Source organism: Mustela putorius, unplaced genomic scaffold (assembly GCF_011764305.1).
Source record: "Mustela putorius furo isolate JIRA1106 unplaced genomic scaffold, ASM1176430v1.1 tig00000242_pilon_pilon_pilon, whole genome shotgun sequence".
NCBI classification, from domain to species: domain Eukaryota; kingdom Metazoa; phylum Chordata; class Mammalia; order Carnivora; family Mustelidae; genus Mustela; species Mustela putorius.
This window is the reverse complement of record NW_025421325.1, coordinates 12,655,089-12,668,977: the sequence shown is the minus strand read 5'-3', so window position 1 is coordinate 12,668,977 and position 13,889 is coordinate 12,655,089. Positions and strand designations below refer to the sequence as shown.

General features: G+C 44.3%; 1 protein-coding gene across 8 annotated transcripts in view; it reads right to left on the bottom strand.

Annotated features, from left to right (window-relative positions):
- Positions 1-13,889, bottom strand: part of ZNF827 (zinc finger protein 827) — a 168,707-nt gene that overhangs the window by 52,189 nt on the left and 102,629 nt on the right. For all 8 annotated transcript variants that reach the window (XR_006606253.1, XM_013059145.2, XM_013059144.2 and 5 more), the window contains exon 8: positions 6,588-6,691. Coding sequence is in view for 7 of the 8 variants with exons in the window: in XM_013059145.2 (XP_012914599.1) it covers positions 6,588-6,691 (104 nt within the window). In the remaining variant the exon portion in view is untranslated. The remainder of the gene's footprint in view (positions 1-6,587; positions 6,692-13,889) is intronic.

Here is a 13,889-nt window from a genome sequence, read left to right as displayed (position 1 = left end):
GGCAGGGTTTCTGAAAAAGAGGGGATATGGAAGAAGTCTTGGAAGCCTTCTATTTTCTTCCTACTGCAAACTGGGCTAGATTTACACCTGGATTCTCCTGATTCCCAGTCTAGAACTTTTTCTTCTGCACTGCTGACCATATTCCCACTACCTTCAGCATTCCACGTTTTATCTCATCAGAGGTTTTTAGAGTTTTCTGAAACGATGCCTATGGCTCAGACAATCTATTAAAAATTACTGAGGGGCGCCTGGGTGCCTCAGTGGGTTAACTCTGCCTTCGGCTCAGGTCATGGTCCTGGGGTCCTGGGATGGAGCCCTGCATTGGGCTCTCTGCTCAGCAGGGAGCCTGCTTCCTCCTCTCTCTCTGCCTACTTGAGATCTCTGTCTGTCAAATAAATAAATAAAATCTTTAAAAAAAAATTACTGAAAATAAACATGAACTCTTTCTTTAATTGTCTTAACTGAAAGAAACATTTTAAGAGATGATGAGTATCTGATATCTAAGTATTAAAGGAAGAAAGAAAAGAAAGGAATGGAAGAGAAGAGGACAAAATTAGAATTACATGAATAAACAGCATATTCTTATCTCGTAACTTCTTTGAAATATCTTACGAAGAGGACTACTTTTTATTCCTGGCTAAAAGAGGGCAATCTGTCAGGGAGACTTCAAATGCCAAGTGTGGGTATGTGGGAGCAAACACTGCAGAGACACGTTCCCTTGGCTCACTGCCAGTGACACCACACCTGACTCAGTGGGCGGCGATGACGGGGCAGAAAGAGAAATGTATTGTGCAGTTCTGGGTTTGAATTCCAGTGCTGCCTGTCTCTCACCAATGGCATGACTTTGTACAAGTTATTAATTCTCTCTGCAAAAGGTACAAACTTCCGGCGACAAGACAAATAAGTCACGGGAATTAACGTATGGCAAGGTGACTACAGTTAATGATGTGCTAATTTTTAAGTTGCTGTGAGAGTAGATCTTAAAAAGTTCTCATCATGAAAAAAAAACTTGTAACTATGTATGGTGATGGTTATAACCTAAACTTAATGTGGTAATCATTTTACAATATACATATACCAAATTGTATGTTATTGTTATGTTTATACCTTTAATGGAATCTTACATGTCAATCATATCTTAATAAAACAAGGGAAAAATTATTAAATCTCTCTGAACCTCATTTGTAAAGGAAGCATAGTTCCCATGTCTCAACGAGTTGTTTTCAGAATTAAATGGGATGACATAGGTCCTGTGCCCTAGTAACTACATCTGACCCTTCAAACAACATGGGGGTGGTTAGGGGTGTCGACCCTATGCAGTTGAAAATCTGCATATAACTTCTGACTCCCCCAAAACTGAACTACTAATATCGCACTGTGGACTTGTAGCCTCACCAATAATGTCAAAGGTCAATCAGCACATAGTTTGTATGTCATATGTATTGTATTCTTTTTTAAGATTTTATTTTTTTGTTTGACAGATAGAGATTGAGAGCACAAGCAAGGAGAGCAGGCAGTAGGAGAGGGAAAAGCAGGATCCCCTCTGAGCAGGGAGCCCAGTGAGGGACTGGATCCCAGGACCCGAGGATCATGATCTACGCCAAGAGCAGACGGTTAAGTGACTGAGCCACCCAGGGGCCACTGTATACTGTATTCTTAACAATAGTCAGCTAGAGAAAAGAAAATGTTACTAAGAAAATCATAAGGAAGAGGAAATACATTTCAAGTACTGTGCTGTATTTATCGGGGAAAAAAAAAAAGCTGCATGTGAGTGGACCATATTAGCTTCCTTCCCCATACACAGGAATTTGTGGAATCAAAAAGGAGCTTAAGCTACAGCACTGTGGACACCAACAACACTCAATGTTCTATTGCTTATTTGTGACTTGTTCTGAATTTAAAAAGAATGTGCTGTATTTGAAAAAGGATTAAAGAAAACACTTTGCTATATTCCAGGACAGCTTTGTCTGTCCGTCTGTCTCTCTGAGCTGGTAAGGGTTAAACATAAATAAAGGTGACCGGCATACCTTCCTAGCCAGCAGTATGAAAGAGGTCATCCCTATCCGTCTAGTAGCAGGGTTGGCTGACAGTCGGCTCCAGGGGCGGGGGCGGGGCTGAGGGGGTCACTTAGCACCAGACATGCTTTATCTAGATCTCAGCCAAGTATATGAGATGCGACCCCTTGTATCAGATTGATGGGCAGGACAGAGGGAGGAAAATAAATCAAGAATTGGCCTGGTGACAAGGCCGGCCATTCCAAACCTGACTTTCTAACTTAACAGCAGATCCTGATGGACAGAGCAAGTTCTAGAAGGGACTCGACCTTCCCCACGTTCTTCACATCTTGTTTCCCTGTTCTAAACCACCACCAGCACAAGAAAAGGCGCCATTTTCTTTTTCAGGGGTGCTGGCAAAGAATGAGGGTGGGGATGGGCACATGTGATTGTTGGTACGTTTTGCATCGTGAAGCTCTAAGCTCCCTCGGAAATATCCAACAGAAGTATGCGTGGCTCCAAACTCTGAGAGAGAATTCCACAGAGACCCACATTTCCCTTCACACCCGCTCCGCTTGTGTTTTTGTTTTTTGGCTTAATACAGAGCAAACATACTGTGCCTTCAAAATCGTCATAAAACAGAATGGAAGCTCCGCATTGTCTGAACGGGGTACTGAGACGGAAGTTCTCCTCTCCAGAGCTTTGGCTTCCGGAAGGATGCCTGGCTAAGGGCGAATGGCCGCAGGTCGCACGGTCCTACGTCCACTCCTCATCCAGAGCAGCCCGCGGCACCCTGAGAAACAGCTGACCCCCACTCTTTCCTGTCTGAATGCACATCTTCTACAAAGTGAGACCACTACCGATTAGACAAAGAACCTTAGATTATACACAGCCTGTAACTGCCATCATTTCATTTCTTCTGTAAAAGGAAAGGGAAAGCGCTTTCATTTCTTCAGTAAAATCACCATCAGCAACACCACCCCCCAGGGTATGCCCCGTCATCTATTCATGGCTTCCAGGATATCTGGTCCCCCCCATCCCTCCAGCAGAAGGGGACAGCAGCTTTGAACTCATCATTTTATTAAGGATCCCTGGTATCACCTCTGTCCAAGACATTCACAGCAAGTAAAAATGTTAGATCTTGGCACGTGAACATTCTCTGGTTCTCAGGAAAGTCAGTCTAGAAATAGTGGCAGCACGGAAGGCCAGGACACCGTGAAGCTCTGTGTTTATTCTGTTTCTCTGGGACGGTGGCAGCTGTGTGTCTCAGATACCATCTGCCGAAGGCAAATGCCTAGTTAACTGTGCTATTCTCGATTTCTTCACAGTCCACAGTCCTACCCACCTCTCCCCACTTTGCTATCCCCCATACCGCTTGCTTCATTCTCCACAGGCCTGAGACACCATCACAAAGTGCTGGAGGGATCCCTCTGGTCTGGAGCCATGGGACCCTCCACAGTGCCCTCATGTGGAGCACCTCCTCCGCCCCATGGTCTGACTCCACAGGTGTTTAGATGAGAGTCTCATTCCTATTGACAGAGGGTCTATAAACACATACCAATATAGAGTGCTAATTAATGCTACGGTCTTCAGCATTTGCAAGGGACTTCTTAGATTGGAACCAGGCATGTTAAAACTTCATTAATTATGGTTTCTCCTCATTGGGAGTTTGAGACAATTCCTTGGGCTTATATTTGTCTTTGCGTTAGCTCTTCAAAGAAGAAGTTTACTAAGTAAATAAAGAACAGAAATAATATTTTAACGATAATGTTTAAACTACTGGAGAGAAGATTCCTAAGGACACTCAGGCGTTTATTTACACACTACCAATACATTATTTTCTGCCAATACATTATTTTCTACCTGTCTCCTTCCTGGCTTCCCTGTTGCTGCACAGGCACTATTCCTCCCAAACTGAACGTGCTTCTTGCAAAGCTAACCAGTCTCTCAAACCACCGAACTCCTACCCACCTCTTCCTTTTCTCTTTAACGCATGCCATTGTGAATAACACTGCCTTAGTGTGAGAACATCCCCACTGGACTCTTCTTACTGGCCACATCTCCACTGATTTAGCAATCTGCTGCCCACTAAGTCTTCCGGAATTTTCTATAAGAATCCGTGACTCTCATACCTTCAAACCTTAAGATCTTCAATTATAGCTTTAATTTCTTTATTTCCAGCATGGCACTTAGCAGAGTCCTGGAATAACTGTAGGTCCACAGTCTCTATCTGAGACCCCTGGGCTCTGATGTATTTGGGGATTCATTCTTTTCCTTATTTCAGAACTCTAATACGGTGCCCAAGACATATTTTACATAACGCTCCCGTGGGCCTTCATAATCAAGCACGTTGATATTTCTATAACAAAATGGATGCATTCCACCGTTGGCGGTACATATGGGCTATAAATAGTCTCCCATTAGGTTTTGCCACCAAGTCACTTATTTAAAAAATTGTGGTTGGAAGAGCTTTTTGGATTTCAGAGTTGTGGGTAAGGGACTGGAGAGCTGCAGTAGGAATGCATTGGCTACTTAGTGCTATCCAGACTTGAAAGAGATGTTTGCTTGAAAATTCTTCCTATGTTCTTTTGTTAATTCAGATTGGTCTTCTCCACAACTAACCCAAATTATTGAGGCTTTTCCTTACAAAACATGTGTTCAGATTATGAGAGCTTTGTGATTATATGGCTGTCCTTGTCCTTTTTAATCTTTCTAATTTTGATTCCATTTCTAAAGCATTTTCACCTTGTTTGTTTTTTAAAAAGTCCCTTTTCAGTTGTCAGTTTTAGCAAAAAAAGAATATAGTCATTTTGCTTGTCCTCTGCCTGAGGGCTTTTTGAAGTATAGAGTGATTATCTCTCAGAAAAGTAGATTTACATTTCGAAAATCCCAGTTACGCTAACTTCCCACCCAAAACAAAAGTTAGCTTTTTAAGTGTGAGTTTATCTAATCTGTAATGCATCTGTCAAGCAAACCCCAGAAACTCCCTTTAGACACAGTTAAACACACACTGATACCGCTCTTTGAGGTCGGCTTGTAACTTGACCAATAAACCCTTCTTAAAATATAGCCAAGCCAAACATTAAGGCAGCAATGAGGGCTTGCTTATACATCACGGGATGCTGGCTGTATGGGTCACAGCACTCTGACGGCAGTTCCTAGGCAGATATTTTGATATTAGAAAGTCACAATCCATCACCTTAACAGAAGGGTGATAATTTGGGGACCAGGAAGATGGCTATTCAAAATGACACTGTGGGAAGTAAACAGTAGTTCAAAGAGCCCCTGTTTGAGAATGAAGACATCAACTAAGCAAAATTTCTTTCCGCCTCTAGAACCAGATATTATGTAATGTGTTTTTGTGTAAGCATGTTCTTTATGGTGTTTGAATAGAAAAGTCCTGCAAAGCTAAAAAGCGTGTAGGTATCCGGACTCTTTGGGGATGAGAAGAAACGGATCTGTTGTCACAAGACTAAAATGTGACAAAGAGTTGCCTTTCCCCCCACTGTTTGTCACAAACCATTTCCAGTGACCTGTGATACCCCCAAGCCAATATTTCATAAGAGGCTACTTGGCTCTTTCTGAATTGCAAAATACTCAGATCTCCAGCCATCGGTGACACCAGGCTCCTTGGGTTTGTGGAGGACACTTGGACTTTATTCTCGCAGGGGTTCCTGGCCAACAGCCTTGCTGTGAGCTTCTCCTGAACTAGTAGCCTTGGTCTCCCACACTCTCCTGGACAAGTGAGTGGGTGGAGAGGCCATGGAGAGCTTCTGACATTCTCTCATGGCTGGAACTACAGTTACAACAGCAGGAAGTTTCCCGGCTGCTGCACTGGGGTTGGTGTGGGGGTGGGGGTGAGGGAACACTGGTGAGGAGTATGGGATACAGTGCGGTGGTTCTCTCTCATCTCATAATAACTCTGAACACACGCACAGCCCTGAGGGTTGGCCATGCTGCTGATAAGGGGACAGCAAACACATCTTGCCCTCTACCCTGGAAAGGAGAAATGAAAAAGGAAGAGTGGATAATAAATTAATTATGTATTGATGCTGAGATTGCAAAAAGGCGCATTAAATGGATATATGCAGATAGTCTGATTAAGAAGAGAGGTGGAATCCGGGGGGCAAGATTATCTTAATGAGCTGTGCTGCTTCTGTGGAAACCAAAGTGGTCTTTGTGGCCACCCACACCCCACCAGGGTCACGACCTTCCCTACTGGCGATTAGTCTTGCCACTGCCCTCTTGCATCTTCCTGGCTGCCTGCCTGAAATACTAAAAGCCTGTAAAGCAAATTCTTTTCAGGTTATACTTCGCTATTTCAAAGAAAAGGAAATTTGCTACATGAAAGAAACATCAGCAGGTAAAGAACAATAAGTTCCTAAAAGGAAGAAGAAGCAGTTTATTACGGCCTACACTTTATTTTAATAAACTTTTGCAGCTGTTTAAATTGAGTTTCTCCTCTTTTTTAAAAGCCTAGCTTCATATGAGTAACGTCCACATCTAGGCTGAAAGTAGCTGCACATTTACACATTTCAAAAAAGTCATTTTAAGCAACCAACAGCAGAAGCAAAGTCAATAATGTTTCCATACCTGGCGTTGATATTCTTCCGTGAAGCACAGATTCACTGGGTAGCAGATCTTTTGAATTGGATGTGAATGGTGATTGTCTAAATGTATCTTCTGAAAAGAAAGGACTGGGGTGGGGGAGGGGGTGAAGTTTAGTAAATTAAAGTTATTTACATTACCCAGAGCATCTGGCCCCAAGTGCATTAAATCTACCCAAGTAGGCTAGATTTAATGCACACACACACACACACACACATACATGTATTTACACACACACACAAACACATGAATGCAGGATAAGGTATTTTTTTAAATGGTGTTAAGAGAATATAAGAAGATTGTGCTTAAAATGGAGAAAGAGAAAATCTATGACATCAGTCGAGCGCCATCTGTATATTCTGCTGGTTGGATTTATATTTAAGGTGACCATGTGAAACATCGTCTTTGAAACACTATTAAACCCACAGTCAGGACAGCTGAGCCCTGAATTTTACTCTTGCTCTGTGTGTCCTGCCAGTATGTTGCGCCCAAATGAAGACCAACGGCCCGATTCAGAATCAGAAAGGCCTATTTGAGGTTCTTCCCAGAGGGGCGAGACATTTGCCCTGGCTCACCCACTTTCTGTCACCCAAGCCGTCAGGGCCAATAGCATGCATCAGAAGGACAGCAGGAGGCCTGAGTCAAGGGGCCATTGCACTGAAGGAGACAACTCACTCGTCCCCACAGAAGCTAAGACTGTGTCCTAGAAATGTCTCGGTTTGGAAGGAGCTAAGCCGGCTAACGGGGAGACCTTCATTTCCCATGAAACTGAGACTCCTACCTGAGTGACTCTAAGTTTCCTGAGGGACTCAACTAGAACGAGAATCAGGATGTCAGACACCCAGCCAGGGTCTTGCTCTACAACCACCGTGACTGCGAACACAAAGGCTCTGGATGTTTTCAATCAGAGGATCTTAACCCAATGGCAGCATCCGCCATCCATGCCTCTAAAGTAAACTGTACATGAGTATTGCGATCCCATGTGAGAAGACCCCCGTTATCAGTGAGGTCCGACCTGGAGAACAGAAAGCCCAATTTATTTACAACAGAGGAAATTTAACGGAGGGAACTGGTTCACAGGTGGTGGAAGGTCCACAGGGAGCAGTTATGAAGCCCAGAGCCACAAAGAACAGGAGCCACCACCACTCTGATGCTGGGGGGACAAAAGGAAGCGGTAAATGGAGCCTAAGGGCTGGGGACACCTGAGGGAGCCGGAGCTATGGAGGAGGGAGACGCAGCTCCTGCAGGAGACAGATGGAAAGGGAGTGCTCTTCCTTAAGCCCCACCCCCATCTCCCGCCAGGACTTCTGATTGGTGGAACCATCTGAGAAGCTAGGGAGAGGTAGATTGTAGGGATCTGGTCCCGGGGGAAAACTGCCCATCAGGGGAAGGAAAAGATCTGAGGGCACACAAGACCAGGACTGCCATACTGGTGTTGCTTTTCTAAACGTGCCTCCAGGCTACAGTTGCTGTCATTAAATATTAAAAGGAAATATTAAAAATAAAAATGGGAGACATATATTTATTTTAAAAAACATAATTATGATTTTATAGGACTGTTAATTTTAATGCAACTTTGTGAAGCGTGCTTTTTAGTTATACCTTAAACATAAAACCATTTAAATAGGCTTAGGGAATGACCTGGCTATAGGCTAGTAGGTGAAGGGAAATGGGGAGACATTGTTTTATGCCAAAGAGCTCATCACTTGCAAGTGAAACAAAATACTAGAAAGGACAAGGCAATGCAGTACAGCGGCTAATGGCGTGTGCTTAAGCAGCTCTGAGTTCAAATTCCAGCTCTATGGCGTTTGGCTGTGTGGCCTTACACATAGGACTTGGCTTCTCTGAGCCTCCGTTTCTTGTCTATAACGTGGGATGATCATAGCATTCACAGCTCACAGAGAAGCTGTCAGCACTGAATAAGATGGTCCACAGAATATGCTTTCCCAGTGCCTGGCAAACACGAAGTGTCCAATAAATGTGAGCTACTTTTTATTTGTACCTCTGTCTAACTCAAAGAGGAGCATAAATGAACCAACTTTTCCTTACAAGTTGACTGAAAGTGTAGTTTTCTTGTATAAAGTGAATCAAGAAAAAGTCACTCTGAGTTGAAGAGCCTCTGACTTCTGGGTGATGAGGTTAATTTCCAACTCTTCCAGTAAGAAAACTGTTTATGATCAGAGGACCTTTAATGACTTAGACCATGGAGGATTGTGGGTCAAACCCAGAGTGTAAGGCTTCTTGATCCCTACCTCATTAGCTCAGGAGCTTCCAGACGAGGGGGTGGAGCTATCCTTGTGTCTGAGTGGATGGTTCACAAGGGGAACACCAGGACCTGGTCCCTGGGCACGGGATGAAGATCAGGCAATGGGCCTCCATGTTACTGGGACCCTGGCTATAAAAAGCACTGGAAATCTGAGAGTTTAGGGAAGCCCATGAACTCTTTGGTCAGAAATGTGGAGACTTCCCTCTGAGAGCATCACGAATCCCAAGAGGGGCCCCCTGACGGGCATCTCAAAATATTACCTATTTTGCCATGGAGAAATGTAGGTACTTCCTTCATTCCCTCGGTCTGACAGTAGCTATCTAGTGAGTGCCTAGGACATGCCAGGCCCTGCGAACATAATGGTCGGCCTAACCGGCTATGGCTGCAAATCTCAGGGAGCACAAAGACCTGTGTGAGGACATGAAAGGGAGCCACATGGAGACTAATGCTGTGGAGGAGAGGGTACGCGGTGACCGTGGTGTTCTAGCCTAACCAGGAAGGCCAGCCACGGCTTTCTTGCAGAAGCCGCAACTGAGCTGAGACCTGAAGGGAGGGTGGTCGGGATCCAAGAGGCTGGGGACATGTCCCCTGCACAGCCAGACAACACAGCCAGTCTGCGGATCTGGCAGAAGGCACACTCAGGAGGGACATGAGGCCAAAGCCTCGGGCATGCACACTGCGTGCAGGGATCATGACTTTGTCCCACCAGCAGTGGGAAGCCCTGTTGTACTTTAGGAAAGTGAGGGATGGACTAAGATTCAAGTTCCAGGAAGCTCTGGCAGGGGGCGGGGTGGTGGGGGCTTGCAGAAGACATGTCAGGTGGCCAGAGCAGTGGTCCATGTGGACATGGTGATGCTGGTGGTCAAAGGTTCAAACCAGCAATGACATGTGCAGAATGGATAACAGTGTAAGAGCTAGGGTAGGTAAAGACCACGGGTACATCTCAAACCAACCCTCAGGTTTCCAGGTGAACCAGGCCGAGGCTGCCGCACTAAACTCTGGGAAGAGCCTCCTAGGTTTTGCTAAGACATGGAAGAGGGTGAGCTCTGCACCCCACATGTTCTCTGGGACAGTGCAGATTTCCAGTGATGGGAGGAGAAAAGCCCTATTACCACCAAGCCACTCAGAAGAAATTGAGTTGAAAGGGAGACAATCACCGAGGGCAACAGCATTCCAAATAATCTTCTACCCCGGATGCAGCTTTATTCTGCATAGAACAGATAAGGTTTCTTGTGAGGGACAAGGAGTCACACTGAATACTAAAAAGGCACAAAAGGGCAAACAATGTTACGGGACAAGGAATCAATGAAGACACCTTCACAAATCAAGGCTGCCTAAGTGAGGTCTTATCCAGAAAGAGACGATATTAAGGTTAACAACAGAGAGCATGACTCTCGGGCCACATGCATAGCTGCAATGCTCTGCCCTTGTCTGCATTCATTCCGGGGGAGTGCCGTGGTTTGGCACACCGTTTTGTATCTGAAAGATCAGAGTCTGAATTCCATACTGGCCATTTAATAGTTAAGTGCCTTCTGGTCAAGTTGACAACCTCTCTAGCCTCAGGTTCATCACTGTAAAAAGCTTTAAATATGCCTTCTTTTTAAGGGTGCTGTAAGGGTTAAGGAAGGTGTTTCTGGGTCAAGTTCTTAGCACCTAGTACTTGCTCAATAAAATGTAGCAACTGGTGCATATATTGCTACTAAGTATCTGGCACTGTTCTAAAGTACTCTGTGTACTTCAAGGGCACTTAATCCTCACAAGAGCCCTGCTACCATTATTATTATCCCTATTTTAGGGATGAAGAGATGCAAGCACAGAGAAGTGAGGTGATTGCCCATGCCCATGAACTGAGCCCCTGAGCCCAGATTTGAATACAGGCAGGTTGGCATCATGGTCTGCACCCTTACCCACTAAGCTATGCTGCCTTTCCTGTGATCCCTTAACATCCAGGCAGCTCATGGACAGTAGAGACCACAGATAGTCCTTGCAAACAGAGAAAGAAGAAGGAGGGCTGAAGGGGGGATCCGGCAGCCATTTCAAAATTATTTAGTCTTTACGTCCCTGTAGAAGATATGCCCCAATTTTCCAAAACTTCTGCAACCCTGAGGTCAGTCTGCAATCCCAAACATTCCCCACTGCCCACATCCACTGCTTTTGAGAGCAATCTCATCCCCGTTATGAAGCTTAAATGAAGAGGTCAGAGTAACGAGAAGCCTCTATTTCAGCACAGATACGAAACTCCTGGTGGCACTATGGCTACACAGCCATATTAATGTCTATTAATCTCGCAGCCACCAAGATTGGCATCTATGTTCAGGAAGTGGAGGAGAGATAACCAAACTTGGGAGTATGCCCTACATAGCAGGTGCTTGCTCTTAATGGGATTAGATCTCCAATGACATTGGTCATCTTCAACTCTGCCCATGTTCTGAAGACAGAAGACACTGCACTTGCAATTTCGCGCCAGGCGATGTGATTTTCAGGGTGCCCAGATGGTATTCCTTAAGCTCCTTGTCTTCTCTCATGCCTCATGCGTCTGTGAAGTGCAGAACCCACGGCTCTTAGCAGAAGCAGCCCAGGTCTGCAATGGACAAAGCCGGCACTGCGTTCATGCAGCAGGGTTGGACAGTGGTGGGAGAAGTGGGTGGAGAGGGGAGCTCCAGGACATGCCCGGCACAGAACAAACCCGGTCTGCCTCTCCTCAGGGAGAACAAGAACGGAAATACAGACTTTCTGATAATGCTAGACTTCAAAGCACATTGGTTACTGTCCTCCAACTAGTCACTTAGTCAGTTCCCAGTTCCTCCAGAAATGCAGCCAGCTTGTGACTGCTGCATGGCTCTCGCTTCCTGACTCCCCAGCTGCCTAAATTTTAGTCATTTCACTCTGAAAAAGCCTCTCCAACAGAGAGTGAGCTGAAGAAGAGGAAAAAGGGAAAAACTGTCTCAAAGTGATTTATTTCCAGTTAACATTTGTGGTAAAAAAGTAGCTAACGGAAGAGGTTGAAACTAAAAGGCAATAGGAGAGGGGATCACCTGTCCTCATCTAACAAAATCCCCACCTGCCACAGTATATCGCCTTTGGCCCCAGACAAAGACCCCAGAACCTTAGTTCATGCACATAAATGTTCAAAAGCAGCATCTGGATGCCGCCTGTGTAGACTCCCCCATTACTTTTCTTGCCTTTTGCTACTTATAAAAGACAAAAAGTTTATCTATTCAAGTCTCTTTTCTGGATGTAAGTGCAATGGACCTTGAATGCATATTTTCATTTTTCTCTTGCAGAAAATCTAAGGGTTACAATACGGGGGAGCACCGCTGTCACTGTGGCTGGACAATTCCAGGCATCAGACCGCATGAATCGTAGGGTCAACAGCATGAGGCTGGGAGAGGAAAGATTTACAATAAATAATAAAACAGTTCGTAAAAGATTATGGCTGTAAATAGTGATACATTTTGCTAAGTGCCGATTGTGGCACAAATATTTCCACCTTTAACATCTGAGTGCCAACTGGGAGCTGTGTTTCATGCAGAACAGAAGTCCATCAACTTAAAAACCACCCCTCCCTGTGCACCAGCATTGAAACCAACACGTTACAGGAATTATTGTGTTGATGACAATAGCAAAATAAAACAAGAAGGAAAAGGGAAAGCAGAAAATGGATATAGTATATAAGAGAAAGTTGGGGAAAAGTACTGTATTTTTTTTTTAAAGATTTTATTTATTTATTTGAGAAAGATAGTGAGAGAGAGCACGAGTCAGGGGGGCAGATGGAGAGGGAGAAGCAGAGATCATGACCTGAGCTGAAGGCAGACGTTTAACCAACTCAGCCACCCAGGTGCCCCAGGAAAAAGTGCTATAAATAATGACACAATTATTTCAAAGGAGCAATGGAAAGCAAATATGTATTTTTTTCCCCCTTCTAAAAGACAATTATAATGCTTAGGACTGAACTTGGGAATGACCAGGAGAAAAGAAAGATTAAACAAGGGAAAGAGACTGCTCTGTAGTGAGTTTTCACTCAGAACCCGTAAGGATCTATATACTTCAGGGTAGAATGAAATTCTATTAGTGTAACAGTTTCAGACATATCATGCGGAAGTGATACTCTGACTTCATTTGCACATGTACAAACTTTTTCCTTAATGAATAAAAAACATGGTGTATTTTCAAGTTAAAGTACTTGATGGGCTATTCAGCTATGTCTCATGCAACATGCGAGGTCCTCAGGATTTACGTCCAAAGGAATCTGGGTTAAGTTTTATTCTGTTTTGTTTTGTTTTAAGGAAATTTTAAGAATAAGTGATCTGACTCAGATAATTCTGAGAAGCTACATATTGTGAAAGGTTTTGTGGGGCTCAACGTCTTCTCTCTCTAGCAGCTACCCACTCCCCAGCAGACCCCAGTCCCTGGGCCACCTCACCAGATGGCCTTGTTTACACGGCTTGTCTCTTCTCTACAGCCCCAGCTATTAATTTAAGTCAGTAAAATAGGAGCTTTCTGTACGGATATATCCTGTTTTGTTTTATTTTTAAATATTTTATTTATTTATTTAACAGAGAGAGAGAAAGAGAGAAATCACAAGTAGGCAGAGAGGCAGGCAGAGAGAGGGGGAAGCAGGCTCCCTGCTGAGCCAAAGAGCCCAATGTGGGGCTCGATCCCAGGACCCTGAGATCATGACCTGAGCTGAAGGCAGAGGTTTAACCCACTGAGCCAACCAGGTGCACCATATCCTGGTATTTTTAAGACTCAAATTCCATATATTAATCTAAAACCACTGAACTGGTCTTTTTAAAACTCTGACCTCTGAATCACTTCAACCTTGAGACACACCTCAGGAGTGACAAAGAGTATTAACATCTTGAAGTGAGCAGGAGACACTGGCTGTAAAAACAATCTTGCATGTCTCCAGAAGCCTCCAGAAAGACAGGCAAGAGAACAAAGTGATTCCAAGTATAAATCTTACTCTCATTCAAGGACTTTCTGTCTGTGTGGAATATATATGTGACAGATTGAAATGG